This window comes from Prionailurus bengalensis, chromosome E1, assembly GCF_016509475.1.
Source record: "Prionailurus bengalensis isolate Pbe53 chromosome E1, Fcat_Pben_1.1_paternal_pri, whole genome shotgun sequence".
Classification (NCBI taxonomy): domain Eukaryota; kingdom Metazoa; phylum Chordata; class Mammalia; order Carnivora; family Felidae; genus Prionailurus; species Prionailurus bengalensis.
The window spans coordinates 49,357,070-49,379,174 of NC_057347.1; the positions used below are offsets into that span (position 1 = coordinate 49,357,070).

The 22,105-nt window shown below is 50.8% G+C and overlaps 1 protein-coding gene across 2 annotated transcripts in view; it reads right to left on the reverse strand.

Moving 5' to 3' along the window:
- FAM20A (FAM20A golgi associated secretory pathway pseudokinase) overlaps positions 1 to 22,105 on the reverse strand; it is a 50,802-nt gene that overhangs the window by 7,793 nt on the left and 20,904 nt on the right. For both annotated transcript variants that reach the window (XM_043585105.1, XM_043585106.1), the window contains exons 2-4: positions 5,580 to 5,764; positions 4,796 to 4,846; positions 2,945 to 3,023 (exon numbers count right to left, since the gene is read on the reverse strand). In XM_043585105.1, the coding sequence (XP_043441040.1) occupies positions 2,945 to 3,023; positions 4,796 to 4,846; positions 5,580 to 5,764 (315 nt within the window). The remainder of the gene's footprint in view (positions 1 to 2,944; positions 3,024 to 4,795; positions 4,847 to 5,579; positions 5,765 to 22,105) is intronic.

A 22,105-nucleotide genomic window follows, 5' to 3' on the forward strand; every position in this document is an offset into this window, starting at 1 on the left:
GAACAGTCTTTGTATTTTGTTTGTTAAGTGACGGGGCAGGCAAGTACTTCCTGTTCTTTCCTGCAGGAAAACGTGGCCCGTGTGAGTGGTTTTCGTCCCCACGTATAAAAAGTCACAGTGAACCTCATCCGCTCTATATCGGCTTTCGTTTTAAAAGCTCACAGCCATACTCATGTGCCGGATAAGAATTCTGCTCTGAGAATGCAACTCGTGGAGCCGATGAGGTGAGGTGAATTTGCAGATTTCTCATCGTTTTTTTTAGTTTATTTAGAGAAAGAGAGAGCCGGAGTGGGGGGAGGGGCAGAGACAGAGAGAAAGGGAGAGAGAGAATCCCAAGCAGACGCTGTGCCATCAGCACAGAGCCCGACTCAGGGTTTGATCTCACGAACCGCATGATCGTGACCTGAGCCAAAATCAAGGGTGGGATGCTTAACCAACTGAGCCACCCAGAGGCCCCAGTTTATCACTGTTTTTATGCTTCTCTTTAATGCCTCGTGTTTCTACATCCGCATTCCTTCTGCCTCCTCTCTGTAACCAGTGCTCACCTCTGAGCCTGCGCTCACCCCGCATGACTAACCATAATAATCGTTTAAAGCCCTGTAATTCCCCAAACTTGGTGGCTCTGTGTTCAGCCGAGTGGTGCGACAAAGAATCACCTGCCTTCTCCTGGAGCCTTGGCTAAACCAGCCAGGTGTGCTCGCTGGGATCGCTCCCTTTAAAAAGGAACACACAGGGCGCCTGGGTGGCTCAGTCGGTTAAGCGTCCGACTTCAGCTCAGGTCACGATCTCGCGGTCTGTGAGTTCGAGCCCCGCGTCAGGCTCTGGGCTGATGGCTCAGAGCCTGGAGCCTGCTTCCGATTCTGTGTCTCCCTCTCTCTCTCTCTGCCCCTCCCCCGTTCATGCTCTGTCTCTCTCTGTCTCAAAAATAAATAAACGTTAAAAAAAAAAAAAAAGGAACACAATTTTCCCCCAGTATTGCTCACTGGGATCGCTCCCTCTAAAAAGGAACACAATTTCCCCCCAGTATTTTATATGCCTGAATACGAGATGAGATCCCCTCCCAAAACTGTCCCTCAGAAAAATGAACTTCTCTATACTTGATTCCTTGCCTGTTCTCAAATGACACAGCCTCCTCTTAACTTATTTTGTCGGGGATAGACTCCTTCAGCAGAGATGCCTCCATTCTGCGTTGGGTTTTATTACCGACAGAACTGGTTAAAACAGACTGGTGGCAGTGAAGGGTGTGGAACTTAACATTCTTTCAACATTGGCCCTCAACTTGACCCTGGTGACGATGATGATTGACATTAAGCATTTTGGATGAGTGATGGTTCGCTGGGTGGCTCAGTTGATTAAGCGTCTGACTCTTGATTTTGCCTCAGGTCATGATCTCACAGTTCGTGGGATCGAGCCCCATGTTGGGCTCTGTGCTGACAGCGTGGAGCCTGCTTGGGATTCTCTCTCCCTCTCTCTCTGCCCGTCCCTTGCTCGCACTCTCTGTCTCTCTTTCTCAAAATAAATAAAAAAAATTTTTTTTGGATGAGCGAGGCAAGAGTCTGGAAGGAACAGGCAAGATTTCTACGAATCTACATATCGTTTTATAGGATGGGGTCTTTTTCATCAATAAATTAAACATAGGCAGACATTCACTTGTTTCATGTACCTCTCTGATAAGTTACAGGTTGAAATTGACCAAATAACTAGGTGTTTGGATTCTCACACGGGAGCAATGGAGGATCCCCTTATGTAGCAGCGGTTCCCAAGGTCGTCTGGCCTTGGGATCACAGGGGGAGCTCCCAGACCAGTCCTAGTGGACTCCCGGAGGGTGGGACTCAGGCATCAGGCTATTTATTTATTTATTTATTTTTGAGACAGAGAGAGACACAGCATGAACGGGGGAGGATCAGAGAGAGAGGGAGACACAGAATCTGAAACAGGCTCCAGGCTCTGAGCCATCAGCACAGAGCCCGACGCGGGCCTCGAAGTCAGGAACCGTGAGACTGTGATCTGATCTGAAGTGAGACGCTGAACCGACTGAGCCACCCAGGTGCCCCAGGCATCAGGATGTTTAAGGGTCCCCAAGTGATCCCAGTGTACACAGAAGCTCTCTTTAAAGGGGTGTTTTGCCAAAGCAATGCACGTACTAAGGCCTGTCCATTGCCAGAAGGTTTGGACTCTAAGTCAGTCTAATTGGATCCCCTGGAAGACAGTGCTTTCTGGCAGAAAGCGTGACCTGGGTAACGGGAACCCCTCTTGGGCCATTTTCCCTTGTGCGTGTCACCTGCAGGAGGGACAGTGTCACCTCAAAAGTCCCCAGTCTTTGAGCTATAGACCCTTTGGGGCCAGGAATCCATATGCACCCCAAGCTCTGTCTGTAGACTGACTGCATAGTATTTCGCCCACACATCTGTGGCACAGTATTTTAAAGACATGTATGTGCTGTTGTTAGGAATAAAACCGAAATTCACGTAAAGGTGTCATTGCCTCCCTAGTACCTTTCTTCCTTGTCTAGTTTCTCAGTCATCTATAAAGTAGACTTTGTGAGGGTCCTGGGCCTGGAAACAAAAGTGGGGATCAAGTATAGAGGTGCAGTGGGAATTCTGCAAGCCAGCCGTCTGGGTTTGAATCCCAGTTCCGCTGCTTGCAGCAGGGAGGTTGGGGCAAGGTGGCCCCTCTGTGACAGTACCTGGCCCATAAGCCTATTGATGACCCAAGAGCCAATCAGGTAAAGCACGTGGCCTAGATACGAGCAACGGCCTGATCAAGACTGCCTTTTACTGTTTTTCACGATCACTAAAATGAGTTATACGCTTGGGCAGACTGCCCCCAAGAGAGCCCATAAAGGACTAGCTTGAAGGTTTTAGCCCACGTTTATTAATTTTTGGTCAAAACTCCCTTACGGCTGCCACAGCTGGACGTGGAGGTGAGGAAGGCAGTCACTTACCTCATGGGTTTGAACATGGCCTTCCCGAAGTCTGAGAACCTCAGAACCAGCTTGAGGTGGACCCCACTGGGTTTCACAACTGTAAGGGGGAAAAGGGGGGAGTTAACAATCCTTCTGGGCCTAACCTCGGGGCTGTGAGCCTTTGTTCACTCAAAAAAGCCAGCTGATTTCTCCTCTTGGCTCTTACTAAGACCCCGAAGCCTAGCGTTTGCTTTCAAAACCTGGCAGGGTAAGGTCTAGCGTGTCAGGCCACGGAGAGTGGGTCCAGGGGCTCGAGACATTACTTTGCTGTCGTGGGAACAGGGCAGACAATGCGGGATTCCCCGGACACTCACTGCAAACCCCAGAAAACATTTTCCTAAGAAGAACCACTGTCTTCCTCTTTGTACCTCCGTCCCAATGGATTCTGGCTGTGCTACCTGTTACACTGCACTGGGCAAGTTTATCGACATCTCTTTCCATTCGACACTGCATACCTGGGTGAGACAGGGTCTGGTGAGTAAGACACCTGCGGGGGCACCTCCGTCACCCTGAGCTGAGCGCTGCCTCCAGGGATGTCACGGAGCCCTTCACATGCTTTGCCCCATCCTGGCCTTGCTATAAGCCCCGTGACGGTTGGGACAACGACTTGCTCAACCTTTGTCTTCTATCAGATGGCAAAGGGCAGGAGCTAAACTAAAGGAAAGGGGAGCCCCGGGCCCTACAAACTTTCTTCCAAACCTTTGTCACATCATGACTTACACGGGGATTTCCCTGTTGGGTAAGTATTGCCGTCAATGCGTGAGGTTACTCATCGCTGGCGGTGACTGGCCTGTGGGCCTCAGTGTCCGGCCCAGACCTGCCCACACTGAGGGCTGGGGATTCCGGTGTCCAGGCACGCCTGTACCCAATTCATACCACCCTGGGAGGGGCTATAGCTCACATTTATCTTTTTGATTCTTTTCATCATTTACCCCGGTGGGTCTCAACTTTGGGTACATTAGAAGCACCCGGAGGGCTTCAAAATTCTGCTGCCTGGGGATCACCCCATACAACTGAATTAAAATCTCCTGGGGTGGGGGGGAGGTCAGTACACGGTACCTTTTTTTTTTAATTTTTTTTTTTTCAACGTTTATTTTTGGGACAGAGAGAGACAGCATGAACGGGGGAGGGGCAGAGAGAGAGGGAGACACAGAATCGGAAACAGGCTCCAGGCTCCGAGCCATCAGCCCAGAGCCCGACGCGGGGCTCGAACTCACGGACCGCGAGATCGTGACCTGGCTGAAGTCGGATGCTTAACCGACTGCGCCACCCAGGCGCCCCAGTACACGGTACCTTTTAAAGCTCTCCGGGCAACTCTAGTACGGGGCCAGCTTGAGAACCGACGATGTTGTTAATTTCCAGATTCCGATTCAGAAAAGCAGAGCGGGGCCGGAAATTTTGCATCCCTTTTCTATTTTTATTTTTTTTAAGCAGGCTTCGGGCCCAGCGCAGAGCCCAGCCGGGGCTTGAACTCACAACCCTGAGATCGAGGCCTGAGCTGAGATCAATGGTTGGATGCTTAACTGACTGAGCCACCCAGGCACCCCGACATTTTGCATTCCTAGCGAGCTCCTTGATGATGCAGGGACCCCAGGCTCACCAGCGGGGCCTGGTAACTGTCCCTCTTAAAATCCCTTTTCTTTTGTGTGGGTGGGTGGGTGGGCGAAAATGTCGCGTTCTCAGAGATTAGGCAGAGAGAGTCATGCTCCAACTTCCGACCAGGAGTGGACCACGGAGTGGACGACGGGCCCCCCTGTTGTTGCCAAATCTTGGGGTTCACAGGGCTGTGGAGGGGAGGGGGCTGGACAGAGGCGGGGCCGGGCCACTTACTCTGGGTGCAGTCACAAGCCCCAAGCAGGGCTTTCTCGTCCTGACTGTAATCTGCAAAGAAGGAAAAGGGCAGTGAGACCATCCAGGCTTGTTCCTGGAAGAGCCCACCACACAGGGCCCTCGACTCTGGTTTAGACCGCAGTGGGGGAGACGGTGAGGCGGCCCAGGGGGCCCTTGCCCACTCAGCAGGACACGTCCCGGGGCCCCAGCTGGCTGCAGCCTCCACCCTGCTCCATCCCAGGGCCCGTGCCCTCTAGCCCTTCAGCGGGTACTCGAACAGCGCCTGGGTGAGTGAAGGATGCTAGTCTGGTCTCTGCTAGAAACTGGACTGTTGGAGTGCTTGAGAGCCCAGACCTGGGACACAGCAGGTCTGTGTTTGAATCCCAGCGCCACCACGGGGTCTTTGGCTGAGCTGATTAACCTCTCTGAGTCTCAGTTTCCCCGCCTGTAAAATGGCCACGATAAGGTCTACGTCACGTAGTCACTGTATGAAAGATCGTTGACAGGTTCCAAAGGAGCATCCAATAAATGGTAGCAAAACCACCATCCTTTAAGTGTGTGGAAACTCTTAGGGCTCTCTGATGGGGTGGTGAGGCGATCAGAATGAAAAGAGGTCTTTCAAAGGGGGAAGAAAGGATCAATGGCTAGCCTTTTCTTCTTCTTACCTATCAGGTGTCAGAGTCAACCCTTTAAGATTTCACGCTAGAGCCCAGCCTGACATGGTTTACACAGCTTCTCTGGGAGAAAGTCAAGGCGTCCCACAAGGCGACCCTGTGAGTCTCACCAGCGCTGATGGTGGGAGAGCGTCTCATGTCCTGGAGCAGTTGGCGGACGACAGGGCTGGACCGGGGGTACAGCCCGTGGCGGCTGATCCCCAGGTGGAACTGGATCCAGCTGGCGTCAAGTTGGAGCTGTAGTGGCGCGTCCAGGGAGGTAAGGTTGAGCTGTTCTTGGTACATCTTGTGCCGCCTGAAAGAGCAGAGAGAGTTTTGTTCTGTTTCAGCTGGGCTACGAGAAGGCAGAGACTTGCGAAAGCACCGTGTCTGGGCTCTCTATTCATTCTTTCATTCGTTCAGCAGCAGTATTAAGCGCCCACTGTGTACCCGGCCTTTTGCTGTGCTTAGGATACCTTGGCGGGGGGGGGGGGGCGGGGAGCAAAACGGGCACACACCTTCCTTGCCCGCCGAGGGCTTACAATCTAGCCAGTGCAACAGGTGCATGGTTACACAGTGTCATACACAAACACACAAATACCTAACTATAAACCATGACAACCACGGCAGAGGAAAAGAGTAGATGATGACGAGTAAAATTGGGGACTTCCTCTAACTGGGGATCTCGGGGAGGTGTTCTGGGCCTCTCCTGTGCACTTTTCCATGGAAAAGTCTGTATGTTATATTTCCCCACTATTTTCTGACCTTCGGAGAGAAGGAAATGAATGGAGGGCAAGGATCCCTTATTAAGTAGAGACAGATTAGACAATAGATTAAACGATGAGTCATATAGGAAAAGAAGAATTAATTAGCCATTTACTGTTGGCCCACTCAAGAGCCTTTTCTTTTTTTTTTTTTTTTTAATTTTTTTTTTTCAACGTTTATTTATTTTTGGGACAGAGAGAGATAGAGCATGAACGGGGGAGGGGCAGAGAGAGAGGGAGACACAGAATCAGAAACAGGCTCCAGGCTCCGAGCCATCAGCCCAGAGCCCGACACGGAGCTCGAACTCACGGACCGCGAGATCGTGACCTGGCTGAAGTCGGACGCTTAACTGACTGCGCCACTCAGGCGCCCCTCAAGAGCCTTTTCTACCAGGGTACAAATAAAAACCAATGCCAGTGCCCTACGGAGGCCAAGAGTCTAGTTTGGGAGACAAGTTGTAGGTCTGTGAAATCATGGGAGCCAAATAGAAGGCGGTTATAAGTTGACTGCTAGATATGTGGCTCAGACTACTCCCTCGCTCCCAATATTTTGGAGAAGGGAAAGACTGGTCAGAGGAAGACAATCGGGGAGGAAGGTGGACTTCAGCTTGATCCTAATGAATGGGCGGCGTTTGGATTGAATGGGGTATTACAGGGGTGCGCGAGGAGAGGCCGGCGGGCGACAGGTGTATCTAAGGATTAGAGAGGGAGGCATTATTTCAACAGATGGTTGAATAAAAAGGTGGAGGCTTCCAGTTGGAAGGCAGAGCAAATTAGCATGATGTCACCTGGCGAGGAGACGCTGACTGCAGGGGAACGTGGGATTTTGGGGGCAGGGAAATGGTGCTCCTCTATGTGCATATTTCTCAAGCTGATGCCACACCTCTGAGGTCTGTGATGGGTTGGTGTGGGTTTTTAAAACATTTTCTTTGCTATGATTTTTGATTTCTGAATTCTGTCATTGTGAATTCTGTTAAGGATAAAGCATCCAGTAATGTAGCCGGGTCAACATTGACTCACTGTTTTGTAAAAAACATTTAATTACATATGAATTCATTTTGATTTTGGAGTTTTCCTTTTCGAGCCAACACATTTTTTTTGTTCAGGTCCAGCCGCGTTTGAAAAGCTTTTGTGTATTTTAGGCACTGTGTCCACACTGCTAATGAACCCTGACCCACCGTCTTAGCTCAGATGCCCAAATAAAATACCACTGACTGGGAGAGTCAACAGCAGGCATTTATTTTCGCACGCTTCCGGAGGCCGAAGTCCAAGATCAAAATGTGGCCACGTTCTGATTTCGCCCGCGCCCCCTCTCGCTTTCTCTCCGCCTCGCGGATGGCCGCCTTCTTTGCTTCCTCACGTTGTCTTCTGTCTGTGTGCGAGCATCCCTGGCGTCTCCTGCTCTCATAAGGACACCAGTCCTATTGAATTAGGGCCCGCTCTATGTAGGAATCTTGGGGGGCGGGGACACAAATCGGTCCACAGTACTTGCCCATTTACAATCTTTGCGGCCAGTCGCCAGGAAGGTCCATGCCAGAAGGCTTTCCTCAACCCCAGCCAGGGGGTCAGGAGAGAGAAGGGGTGCGGACGGCGAGGTAACTCTACATGGATGGAACTTCCTTTCTGGACACGTTTCTACCCATCTACAGAATTCAGTTAGGCTCACATCCGTCAGGCAGAGCTATGCGTTTCCATTTTCTCCTTTATCAGCCTCTCCGGGGGGCTAAGCTAAGTACCTGGCAGCAGTGTGTGTATATTGGCCCCCTCTGGCCACCGTAACAAAATTCTGCAGACCAGGCGGCTTAGCCAACGGACATAGGTTTCTTGCAGTTTTACAGGCTGGCAAGTCCAAGATTAAGGTATGGGCAGATTCAGTTCTTTTTTTTAAGAAAATATTTATTTATTTATTTTGAGAGAGAGAGAGAGAGAGAGAGAACATGTAGGAGCAGGGGAGGGGCAGAGAGAGAGGTAGAGAGGGAATCCCAAGCAGGCTCCACATTGTCAGGGCAGAGCCCATCGTGGGGCTCGAACTCATGAACCTTGAGGTTGTGACCTGAGCGGAAATCAGGAGTCAGCCACTTAACTGACCGAGCCACCCAGGCGCCCCCAGATTGAGCTCTGGGTGAGGGTTTTTACTTCTTGACTTGCAGATGGCCACCCTCTCGCTGTGTCTTCACGTGGAGAGAGGGGAACCTCTCGTTCTCTTCTTGTAAGGATACTAATCCCATCATGGTCCTCGACATTCCTGACCTCATCTAAACCCCATTGTTTTCCAAAGACCCCCACCTCCAAATACCATGGCCGTGGAAGTTAGGGCTTTGACATATGAATTTGGTGGTGGGGGTGGGTGGGTGCAGGGGACTCACAAGCATTCAGCCCATAAAAGTATGAGCTTCATTTCTCCACCCTTAACTCATCCGTAGAGCACACTTACTTGACATGCAAGGGAGAGCACACTCCTCATCTAAAGGGGACAGCTGCCATTAAGTTTCAGCTAACAGGAGTCAGGTCTTGTCACTGTTCATTTATTTATTCATTCATCAAACATTTATTGACGGCTAGACGCTGATCTACATCCTGGAACTAGGGCTGTGTACAAAACAAAGCGTTTGTTGTCAGGAAACTTACATTTTCCTGAGAAATCTTTTATTCTGAGTTTTCAAGAGAAGCTAAGAATCCGGATATTTTTTCTTTTTCTTTTTCTTTTTTTTTTTTAGAGAGAGTGTGCACAAGCGAGTGGGGGAGAGAGAGACAGAATCTTTTTTTTTTTTTTTTTTTAACGTTTATTTTTGAGACAGAGCGAGACAGAGCATGAACAGGGGAGGGTCAGAGAGAGGGAGACACAGAATCCGAAACAGGCTCCAGGCTCTGAGCTGTCAGCCCAGAGGCCGACGCGGGGCTTGAACTCACGGACCTCGAAATCATGACCCGAGCCTAAGTCGGCCGCTTAACCGACTGAGCCACCCAGGCGCCCCAAGACTATGTTAAGCAGGCTCTGCACTGTGGTGCCAAGCCTGATGTGGGGCTCCCTCTCATGACTCTGGGATCATGACCTGAGGTGGAAATCAAGAGTCGGACATTTAGCCGATTGAGCCACCCATGTGCCCCTAAAAATCCAGATTCTGATCACAATGTATAATCTCCTTTTTAAAACATGTTGACTTAAGATTTAAAACATCCCCAGGGTGCCTGGGTGGCTCAGTCGGCTGAGCGTCCGACTTCAGCTCAGGTCATGATCTCCCCGCTCGTGGGTTCGAGCCCCGCTTTGGGCTCTATGCTGACAGCTCAGAGCCTGGAGCCTGCTTCAGATTCTCTGTCTCCCTCTTTCTCTGCCCCTCCCCTGCTCACGCTCTCTCGCTCTCCTTCAAGATAAATAAACAGTTAAAAAAATTACAAAAAAATTTAAAACATCCTGTGTAGGCTGGGTATATGTAAAAAGGGAACGCAGCCCGTACTTGAAGAGACACCTGCACTCCCGTGTTCACTGTGGTTTTATTCGCAAGAGACACGGAAGCAACTTCTATGTCTGTCAGTGGATAACTAGGTAAAGGGCGTGTGGTATATCTGCACCATGGAATATTATTCAGCCTTAACAAAGAAGATCCTGCCCGTGGACGGACTTCTGGATGAGGCCCGGAGGACACTGTGCGAAGTGAAAGAAGCGGGACACAGGCAGGCAGACACTGCACGAGTTCACTCATATATGGAATTTAACACAGTCCAACTCATTCATTGCAGCAGAGAGGGTGGGCAGGTGGTTGCAGGGGCTGAGAGGAAGGAGCACTGGGGAGAGCTTAGTCAAAGGCTACAAAGTTTCAGTTACAGGATGCGTTAAGTTCTGCAGAAATTAATACCCGGCAGTGTCACCACAGTTAAGGATACTCTAGTGCACGCTTGACATAGGCTAAGAATGTCGATTTTAAGTGTTCTCGCTACGTGCGCGCACACACGCACACGCACGCGTGCGCGCGCACACACACACAGGGTAACTATGTAAGGTGATGGATAAGTTCATTGGCTGCATAGTGGTGACTTATTTAACAATGTATCGAAATATGAAGCTCTGCCCCTTACACACATACAGGCTTTGTCGATTACACCCCACTAAAGCTAGAACAACAAGAGCAACAACAACAAAATAACAAAATAGCACCCCACCCGTGTTCAGTGCCCTTTGCCGTTAAAGCAGATGCAGATGTGACCTGAGTCAGCACAGGGTGGTTTTAAGACACCCTGTCCCCCCGGCCCCATAGCTGTGGGGAAGTCCCAGCACAGAGCAGACAAGGCGAGGGAACTCTGTTATTTTAAGACTTTGGTCTGCAAGAGCAGAAGAGACAAAGACGGCTGAGACCTTTTGCCGGAGACAGCAAGCCGGTGGCAGCCATCCAGCCCGGGGTGCGGGGAGATGTGAGCCACTGTGATTGTTCTTCAATATGACCCGTGTCTTATGATTTATGACCATCAGGGGAGAGGACGCATTGTTGACCAGGTCTGTAGGCCTCCCGCCAACTTTTCCTTACGTTATTAACATTTATTTTTATTTTAGCGACTAGTCAGGCCAGACTCTGCGGCTCAATCTCAGTGGCCTGCTGGCCTCTCTTGGGAGTCTGGTGGAAAGATTGCACAGGCCGGAGCTAAGCTAGTCACCCCGAATCGGAGCAGCGCCCAGAGCAAGTTAGGAGGAAGAGCCTGGCCGAGGGGGGTCTGGGCACAGGGTGTGGGGTGGGGCGCTCCGGGCACAGGGTTGGGGGGGGTGGGGCGCTCCGGGCACAGGGTTGGGGGGGGTGGGGCGCTCCGGGCACAGGGTTTGGGGGGCGGGGCGCTCCAAGCTGATGGGTTCCAGCCGCAGCAGCAGGCGGGGAGGCAGAGTCCAGAGAAGGAAAAACACATGTGGCAAATTGAGTGCAACTTCTGGACGAGGACAAATTCCTCTTTAAAGCATCCACGTTTACTGCTAGGTGGGGACAGTTGGCTCTCTGGCTTGTCATCCTGCCCTCGCCAGAGCCAGTGCCATAGCCTGGGGAGAAGGTGGGGCTGGAAAGAAAGGGTATCCTTCCTACTGCTTTTTTGTTTGTTTTGAATGATTAAATTAGGGCTGTTAAGGGTCATATCTTTTCCTTTCTTCCTTCCTTCCTTCCATTTATTTTTGAGAGAGAGAGAGAGAGAGAGAGAGACAGAGCATGAGCAAGGGAGGGGCAGACAGAGAGAGGGAGACAGAGAATCCGAAGCGGGCTCCAGGCTCGGAGCTGTCACCACGGAGCCCGACGCGGGGGCTCGAACCCACCAACTGCGAGATCGTGACCTGAGCCCAGCTGGCACTTAACCGACTGAGCCACCCAGGCGCCCCCTTTTTTTAACCCCAAAAGGCACACCGCCAGCCTGCGCTCTGATCAGGGTTGTCAGTGGCAAGCATGAAAGCGGTGAGCATGGGGCGGCGTGAGGGGAAGGGGGGGTTACCTGCGTTCTTTCCTGTTTGTTATACTTGAAAAAAAAAGATAGTCGTCTTCTAAAAAAAAGCAGGTCAATCAATATGGCAACAGTAAATCCCATTATGTTTTTGAAAAGATATAGCGCCTGGGTGGCTCAGTCGGTTAAGTGTCCCCCCCCCTTGGTTTTTGGCTCAGGCCGGGATCTCAGGGTTCGTGAGTTCGAGCCCTGCGTCGGACAGCATGGAGCCTGCTTGGGATTCTCTCTCTCCCTCTTTCTCTGCTCAGTTTCTTTCTGTCAAAATAAATAAATAGACATAAAAAAAAAAGGTATGTGTGTGTGAGTGTGTGTATGTGAATGTGTGAATATGTGAGTGTGTATATGTCAGTGTATGTGTGTGAGTGTGAGTGTGTGCATATGTGAGTGTGTATATGTGTGTATATGAGTGTGTGAATATGTGAGTGTGAATATGTGTGCATATGTGAGTGCGTATGAGTGTGTATATGAGCGTATGTGAGTATGTGTGTGCGAGTGTGTATATGTGTGTGTGAGTGTATGTGTGTTCATATGTGAATGTGTGTGTGAATATGAGTGTGTATGTGTGTGAATGTGAGTGTGAGTATATGTGTGTGCGAGTGTGTATATGCGAGTGTGAATATGTGTGCATGTGAGTGTGTATGAGTGTGTGTATATGAGCGTATGTGAGTATGTGTGTGTGCAAGTGTCAGTATATGTGTGTGCATGAGTGTGTATATGAGTGTATGTGAGCATATGTGTGTGCGAGTGTGTATATGTGTGTATGTGAGTGTGAGTGTATGTGTGTTCATATGTGAATGTGGGTATGTGTGTGTGTGTGAATGTGAGTGTGAGTATGTGTGTGCGAGTGTGTATATGAGTGTGTATATGTGAGTGTGAGTGTGTGAATATGTGAGTGTGTGTGTGCATGTGAGTGTGTATGTGTGTATATCAGCGTATGTGAGTATATGTGTGTGCGAGTGTGTATATGTGAGTGTGTATGTGAGTGTATGTGTGTGTTCATATGGGAATGTGTGTGTGTGAGTGTGTATATGTGAGTGTGAGTGTGTGAATATGTGAGTATATGTGTGTGCGAGTGTGTCTATGTGTGTATGTGAGTGTGTGTATATGTGTGTATGTGAGTGTGAGTGTGTGTGTGTGCGCGCGTGTGTATATCTGCTCGTCTTGGTTGAATACCTGGGCGCAGCCTCCATGCTTGGACTTTGCAGGCATCTGAATGGAACAAGTCCCGTCCTCTAGCAGCTCTGGGCCGGGGTCCCCCCATCTGCCCTTCGCGACACCTCCCTCCTGGGGCGTTGCGCACTCGCTCTGGTTTTGGCAAATGGGATCAGCTCCCCGCTATGCGGCCACACACCGCAGAGGGCTGGAGCTCGGCCATCTCATCTAACCTCCAGGTTCCAGTCAGGGCTCTGGAATTCATTCCCCACGTCCACAATTATTAGGGACTTTTTTTGTTGTTACTGTAAACACAACCACTCCCTCAACCCCATCTTATACGTAGACAACAGGAGAGATGCTTTTCTCCATAGTCTTCATTATTACTCAACATCCTTGCTTCATTTCCAGACTCAGAATTATTGGTTTGGTTGGTTGGTTGTGTTCTAATGTCTTATTTATTTATTTTTGAGAGAGAGAGAGAGAAAGAGGGAGAGAGAGAGTGGGGGGGGAGGGGCAGAGAGAGAGGGAGACACAGGCTCCAGGCTCTGAGATGTCAGCACAGAGCCTGACGCGGGGCTCGAACTCATGAACCTCGAGATCATGACCTGAACCGAAAGCTTAGCCGACCGAGCCACCCGGGTGCCCCTTAAATCTCTTCTGTAGAGACTTCCAAGGCCATGGTCCATTGTGACAGAAACCCTCACCCGTGGAACTCCTTCAAGGGCCATCTCAAAAGCCCTTGACTCTTGCAAATAAAGAAGAAACACAAAAGCAAAACATGAGGCCTGTTTCGGGCGACAATAACGGCAAAGGCAAAGCCCTCTCCCTGCTGGGATGAGGAGAGCGTGTCACAGAAGGGACATTAATAAGCACAGTGCAGCCGAGCGGGAGCTAATCAGGAGTGCAATGATAGAAAAGGACACAGGGTTTTGTGTCACAAAGACCTGGTTCTGCCTCCTACCAGCAGAGTGACCTTGAGGATAGGACTAGGTGCCATCGCTGTACTCACTGTACCTCCTCTGGGCCCATGACCCCCACGGGAGACACACATTCTTCTCCCCAATTTGCTAATGGAAAGACTGAGGACAGGGCATGGCCTTAAAAATAACTTTAGGCCTGGGGCGCCTGGGTGGCTCAGTCGGTGAAGCGTCCGACTTCAGCTCAGGCCATGATCTCGCGGTTTGTGAGTTCGAGCCCCGCGTCGGGCTCTGTGCTGACGGCTCCGAGCCTGGAGCCTGCTTCGGATTCTGTGTCTCCCTCTCTCTCTGCCCCTCCCCAGCTCATGCTCTGTCTCTCTCTGTCTGTCAAAAATAAATAAACAAAAAAAATTTTTTAAAATAAAATAAAATAAAAATAAATAAATAAATTTAGGCCCTCTGAGCCTCAGTTTACCCATTGTGCAAAATGGGGATCCTGACACCTACCTCACTGTATCATAAGAAATTAACTGCAGTAATATCCAGCCACAGAGAAGGCTTCAAAGAATGGTTGCTCTTTTTAATTCTTATTCTTATTCTTACTGTTTATAAAGACTGGAGGTCAGGGGCGCCTGGGTGGCTCAGGCTGCTAAGCATCCAACTTCAGCTCAGGTCATGATCTCACGGTCCCGTGAGTTTGATCCCCGCGTCGGGCTCTCTGCTTTTAGTGCAGAGCCCCCTTCAGATGCTCTGTCTCCCTCTCTCTGCCCCTCCCCTGCTTTCACTGTCTCTCTCCCCACCCCCCCCCCCTCAAAAATAAACATTAAAAAAGCATTAAAAAAAGACTGGTGATCAGGCGAATAAGTTTTCAAAAATACGGTTGCAGTAGGTAAGGAGAAACAACCAGCTTTGCAAGCCAGAGCAAAATCCTTGGAACGTCCCTCGAGCAAGGGAGTGACATCTAGGTCATTTGTTGCATTAGACACCTCTATGTGCAATGCTTTGGCACATCCTCGAGGTCAGGCATCATCCACGGGACCTCGGAATTCTTCTGCGGTCCCTTGGTAGGCACACTGAGCGCTAGCTAAGGTAGCTTCGAGGCATTAGGGACAGAAGCTGGTTTTCACCTTTTGAGTGCACGGGCGGGTCTGGCCTGGGGACCCTGGGCTACACGGGAGCCTGGATTCCCATTTGCTTCTCGGCAGGTAACTGGCTGAGAGCACGTGGAGGGTGCCAACCTCCCTTGTTCCCCCTGGGATCCTGAGGGCACAGCTGCTGGGGTGCGGTATTAATTAGCCAGGTGCTGGGAGTGCGTCAGGCAAGGCGGGGAGACAGCCGTGCCTCCCAGGGTTCAGGAAGGATCCGGGAGGTGCTCAGCGGCTTGGGCGAACTCGCCAGATTCCCGGTCACTGACCACACGGCTTCAGGCCTGAAAAACCTCCCTGGTGCCTGAATTTCCTTGTTTGGGGGAAATGGGAAAAACAGAATTCACCACCTCTGCCCCCAAACAAGGCCTAGGTGCCTCGGTTACATTGACACAATCCCTGTGCGCTGGGGTCCGGCCCCTTTGGAAGAATTGTGGCACCGAGCCCGGCAGGTATGCACACGACGATACTCTCTGCGGGCCACTCCGGTGCAGAAGCCAGCACGGTATCAGAAGGGGGAGTTGAGGCCCCTGTTTGTTCTCCAAAACCAAGGAGCAAGCTATCCGTCCCCAAGGTTACCAGGGGCAAAGCTCAGGCATCCGACTCCTTTCCCCTGCAAATCATTTCTCAATCTAGCAATTTTACCTCCACAACCTCTCGAATTTCCCTCTCTTCCTGCTCTGCCCTCACGCCTCTCACCTAGACCCTGGGATGTCCTCTTCCCCGATGCTCCTAACTCAGCCTCCGCCTCTGCCTCCTCTGCCCCCACAGCCAGACTGACTCACGGCCAGACTGACGGGAGAGCTCAGCTCCAAGTGTGCATCTCCCTCCTACACACCCTCCGCTAGGTCCTGGCTGCCCACGACATCCAGTCCAAACCCCTTGCTCTAGCATTCCCCTAGATGGCCTCTCCTCCTGGTTTTGGACTTTCCCCTCTTTCTGTCCTGACTCCTGTGCTCAACGCTCCCAGACCTTCCTCCCGCCTCATGCTGTTCCTTCGTGTGGTACGCTTCCTTCCACGTCTTTGTCTCAAGAATGCCTTCCCAGCCTTCTAGGCTAAACTCCCACGGAGCTTCCTCTTTGAAGCTCTCCTGGTCCAACCACCGGATATGATCTTTCTTTCTCGGACCCACAAATTGCCACACAACTCCCGTGTCTTCTACTGCTCTTGCCATATTCGGAGTAACGGTGATTTTGACCCATTTCTCACTCTTTCTAGCACATCGCAGACAGGGGCAATGTCTCGTTCATCTCTGTCCCCCTTCCAAAACCCAACACGGCCCCCAGCCCGCAGAAGGCACCCGTGTTTACTATGGAAAGAAGTCGGAAGCTCTCAACCGACACATGCCACGGCTCGAGCCTATTTTTGGTGTCAGTGGGTTGCAAAACATTTCAGGGATTTGACGGTCTGTAATTCAAAACGAATCTGGTCTTTCCCCCTTGCCCTCAGAGAAAACTTTCTGAAAACTTCTTGACGCTGGATCCTTAGCATTTGGCACGTAAGAGGCGCTTAATAAACATTTGTTGAGTGAATGAATGTGCTGCTAATCTCACACACACTGAGCGCACGGCTCGGTGAGAACCACCTACTGTGTTTTTCTGGAAAGACAGTTAATAGAAACCACAAGCTTACTCGGGAGAAGCTGGTGTGCCTGCTTTTTTGGATACCATATGTTTGCTATAGTATTAACATCTCCAGAGATCCTACCTGCCATCCTTCCTTCTTAATAACGGAGTCATCTTTGAAATTTCCCGGCTCTCCGGAGTCAGGACTGCCTAGACCGACCTTGGGAAATAACCTGTGTCCTTTCTGCTGAAATAACTAGTCTCCCCTTGGCATCTGGACACGCGTTCTCTTCCAAAAGCAAAATGCGGAGGCACCAACCTCTCTCAAGCATACCTGTTTCACTGTGCGCCATAGAATTTATATTTTGCTGAATTCGGGGGTTATGAGGCTGTTATGAGAAAGGACACTCCCTCTGCTTTAAAAGCTCACACTGAGGCCCCCTGCAGAGGAATCTGGTGGTAATCCATTAATTATTTTCCAACTACCTGAATCCCGGCTCGTTTCCTGGAGCTGTTCATTCCTGAGTAATTCTAGAAGGTGCTGTGCTAGGGCCCCTGCTCCATCACCTAGGCTAGGACGGATGATCTTTAGGAGTTGGGGGAACCCTGGCCATCTGCACCCAGGATCCTGAATGGAGAGACGGAGGTGGCATTGCCGCTGTCAGGCACTCAGGCAAAATGCTCCCGGTTGGAAACTCAGGTTTGTGGTCGCTAAGCCATGGCATCAGAAGAGAGACAGAGCAAGGGTGAAATACTCCAGAGTCACGTGGTTTCTTCCCAGCTAAGCTCTACGTTTCTTAAAAAAAAACAATTTGTTTTTTAATGTTTATTTTTGAGAGAGAGACAGAGTGCAAGAGGGGGAGAGGCAGAGAGAGAGGGAGGCACAGAATCTGAAGCAGGCTCTGGGCTCCGAGCCGTCAGCACAGAGCCTGACGCGGGGCTCGAACTCATGGACCAGACCGCGAGATCGTGACCTGAGCCGAAGTCGGACACTCAGCCAACCGACTGAGCTACCCAGGCCCCTCTATGTTTCTTAAAGACAAGGACCTGCCTTGGATTTCTTTTGCTTCCGTCTAAGTATTTGGCAAAGCGCTCGGCACACAGTAAATGCTCTACAAATAATGATCCCAAGGTGTTCGAACAAATTTCCCCACGGCAAAGATGCCATCAGCCTCTGAAACGCTAGCATCAAAGCTTGGTGGGGGGAATCTCTTGAAAGCGGGAACTGCACTGGAGTTTGATCTCTGTTAGAACGGAACTCAGAAGGTTGGTTTTCCTCATCTTATGAATTTCCAAAAGCACTCTGGAAGAAAATTTTAAATGCATTATAGTGAGCCTTTGCGGGACTTGGTTTTCCACTTAAATCTGTGCCCCCGCTTGATCCATATGTCTGTTTCAGTATCCTTATCCTTGACATTGGTCTTAGAAAGAACATTTCTTCTGAGTTGTTGATTGTGGTGGTGATGAGTGTGGAAGATGCTCCTTTGGACTGTTCTGTGTCTCCCGTGACCAAGAAGGATCCAGGTTTAGTGGGGCATTTGGAGGACCATTTTTAAGAAAAAGAGCACAAAATCATGAATACCACGTTAGGCACGAGAGTGGCTATTTATTAAGAATAGGAAGAGATATCAACAAATTAAGAGTGCCTTGAGGATCCAGATCCCTTTCCTCTGAGATTCCATATTTACCTGGAAATGCGTCTGGATTGGCACCTGGCTCCCTCCATAGCTAGCTTTCTTCCAAGCCTTCCAGCTCCCAGCACCCGCAGGGGAAGTCAGGGAGCCTGGGCTGACGCGTTGTCAGCATCATGGTGAATCTGCCTCTGCCAGGCGAGGGCAACTCACAACCCAGAAATATTTACTGAGTTCCTAGCATGTCACTTTCAAGCACATTCCCTCAGGGAAGTCTTTAGGGGCTCCACCCAACGGACCTTCCCCATCCTCCTAGCCCGCAGCTGAGTACGAGAACGTCAGCACAATAAATAGCACTGAGCGGAAGCGATTGAGGCCAAGAAGGCCATGGGCTTTTGGAAAAGGCTTTTCTGTTCACCATTCGAATAGACTTTGTTTCTGAGAGCCAAGCATTGAGCTCCTGCTGGTGGCACATGCTCACTTATAGAATCGTGTAGAATGACCAGCCTTCCGCAGACTGCTTGACTCATGGTCAAACACCCATGGCTCGTCCTACGCAGGTCACAGGATGCTGACTGATGTCTCCCCACCGCTCCACCCCATGGGTTCAAAGGGCGTATTTCCCATTTCTTCCCTTTCTACTCATCTGCCTCCTCCTCTGTTTATCTCTGTGCCCTCGAGGCCAAGGGAAGCCCACAGAAGCCGTGATGCAGTATGGTGACCTGGGGCTGCAGACCCCAGAATGACTTCCCCTAACTGTCCTCATCTCCTCATTTCACTTCCCAAAACAGAAATGCACTCACCCCCAGCGTCTGTCCTTCAGCTCCGAAGGTGTATCTGCTTCAGTCAAGCTCATGGATTGAAGCTTGATTTTTAGGGGTAGCCAATAGGTGGTCATGCTGCTGTTATCTGTAAATTAATGGTGCGTTTGCCAATCCAGGGGGGGGGGGGAGGAGGCAGGTCCTGAGTCCAGTTACCTGACCTCTCTGTGCCTCACTCCCGCAGAAAAGTAGGGATGCTAAATGGACCCACCTTACGCGATTTTCATGAAGAGTAAATGAATGGATTGTTATTTGTGTGCGCTGTTATTACTGTGAGTCCTGGGACTCCATTTTCATAAGGGCCTGTATGCCTCATGCCGGTGGGGAAGGATTTTGTGCCAGGGCCGCTTAATTTTCCAGTTGCCCGATTTCTGTGCACAGCGGGGGAAGTAAGAAGAACCCTGGTCTGCGTTCGCCGGGCTGGTTCCTGCACTAGGCTGAGTAATGGCTCCCCCAAAGATATCCATATCCAAGTGCTGACACCTGTGAACGTTTCCCAGAATGACCAAGGGGACTTGCAGCAGCGATGAAGCTGGGGGTCCGGAGAGGGGGCGACGATCCTGGATCGCCTGAATGTGGTCACAAGGATCCTTCTCAGACAGACACACAGGGGAGAAGACAGAGAGTGGAGGAGAAGGCGATGTGACCAGAGGGGCAGAGATCCGCGCGGGCAGGGACCTGGGGTCACGAGAAGCTGGAAATGGCAAGAAATGACTTCCCCCCCCTGGAGCCTTGGGAGAGAACGCGGTCTTGCCTACAACTTGACTTTGGACTTTTGGCCTCCCAAAAAAGCAAGGAAATAAATTGCTGTTTTTTTTTTTAGGCCGCCCAGTTTGTGGTAATTTGTTTTGGCAGGCACTAATCCGGTCAGCCGGGGGCAGGTACAGCCGAGCGAGCCAATGGAAAGAAACTACCAGCCACGGGTGGTTCTCAGCACCGCTATCCCTGAGAACGAGTCCAAAAGGGTGTCCCCTAAGAAAGCACCTTTCCCACGCCCAGGAGCTGGCCCTGGGGGAAGTGGACGTTAATAGGCTGGAGAGAAGTTACTGCCTCTCCATCTGTCCCCAGTTCTGAACCTTGGCTGCATGCTGAACTCTTTAAACAGATCTGGCCGGACAATGAAAGAAGCTCCCAGAAAGACACGAGAGCCCGGTGGCAGGCAACAAGGGGATGCTTGTCCGGATCCAAATCCGGGCTGCTGCGCCCTTGACCTCCGGCTGCTGAGACACCTGTTGCCGGCGCCCTTGGCTTCCCCGGGCGCTCTCGCACGCGGCGGTAACTGGGAATTGTCAGCGCACCGGAGCTTTTGCGCTGGGCCAGACACTTCACGAGCACTGGCTCGGTGCTTGTCCCACCTACCCACTGAGGCAGGTCCACCGTTAGCCCAATTTCATAGATGAGGAGACTGACTTGAGTTAGGGACCTGTCTGGAACTGGCTCAAGGTGACGGGGCTGGTGAGTAGCGGCTGCCAAGCAGGGACTCAAATCTCACCAGCTGCCTTCTGAGGGCACCTCTTCATCGCCACTCTGGATGCCCGTACCGTCTGGGGCCATTTACCACCCTCTGGCTCCTCGTGCGGGGGCTTTGAAGGCCCATAGATGCAACCAGGAAACTCAACCAGGTAGAGAGAGCATCCCTGTACCCATCCGTCACACTCGGTGGTGGGTAACACCGAAGGCATCAGCTACGTGTAGGTGGGAACTTAAGGCACAAGATGACTTGCTTAACTGACGCAGAGGTCTGAGATACAAGAAGAAACCCTAGGTCCTCATGACCCAACGTGTGAAAAAAAAAAAATAAAGATCTTACCAAAGCTCAGAGCTTGTTGATTTTGGATGGCTTAACAGAATGGGCTAGATGCCTCTGGCGACCTGGAAGGACAGTCCAGGAGCGGAGACTGTGACGTCAGGTGGAAACTGGCTTCTCTGACTTCACAACAGATCTGATCTGTTAAGACCGATCCCCAGAGATGTGAGTAGATTGCACACTCTGGAGAGGAGTGCACGAACCATCCCTAGTCTAAGGGGTCCTCAGACTCAAGTCGGAACAAGTGGATCCCTTCCGCTTGGGTTACAATTCCCCGATTCTAGTCCCGGACATAAGCTAAGCACCAGAATGACTAACAGACCTCACGGGTTTGTTAGTAAATGTGGAAAGGGCTGCAAACTATAACCTCTCTGGGCGAGCCGCAGATGTGGGGAGACAGTAAAGGCTCTGGAGAGCCCTGCAGCCAACCCTCCCCAAGATCCCTTCCTTTACACAGCACGTGTCAGCACCCACTGGATGCTGTATTGCACACAACACCCTTGGAAAATATTAAATATTAATACTGGACCAAGGAACCCCTCAACCCAAGCACGATGTGATGATTCATAGAGCAGGGGTCCCACACTGTCACCCATTATTTCCATAGGACTGTCACCTCTGGGGAAGACCAGAGGTTCTCAACTAGAGGCAGTTTCACCCCCCGAGGGGATGGCGATACTTAGAGACATTTTGCGTTATCGTTGGTGGGGGGAGTGCTCAGGGGTGCCGCGGAACACCCGATGGGACATAGGAGAGCCGAGCGCAACAGAAAACTGGGCCAAAATGTCAGCAGTGCTGAAGTTGAGAAACCCTGGGCTGGAGCCACAGAATCACTAGGAAATAAAGCACTGAATCCTCTGATGATGACCCGATCGCTATGATGGGTTCTGGACTCTGTGCAATTTAATATTTTCCATAGACACCATCAAAGCCTTCCTTGGGGCCTCCTACCCTCCTCTCTATCTCTGTGCAGCTAAAATTAAAAATGCTGCTTAATTGCTTAAAAAAAAAACAACCCAGTGTGAGTCAGCAGTCATTCAGTCATCACGTTTCTACCAAACTAACAAGCATGTTGACAAAATCCTAACACACGTGTTACTTGTAAGAGATGCGGTATTGATCCACTTACCAAATGTCCCAATTTTGGTTCTTTTCATCCTCCAGTTGTGTAATCCCCAACGCAACAAATCTATGTTTCACACACACAAACACACACACACACACACACGCACACACACACCCGCGCACACGCACACACACGCACACACACTGTTAGCCGATGATACTGACATAATGCGGACATGTGTCTTCTCTGGTCTGTACCATTTTTCTGAGTGCAGAAAACAGAAATGTGGTTTGGGGCGCCTGGGTGGCTCAGTCGGTTA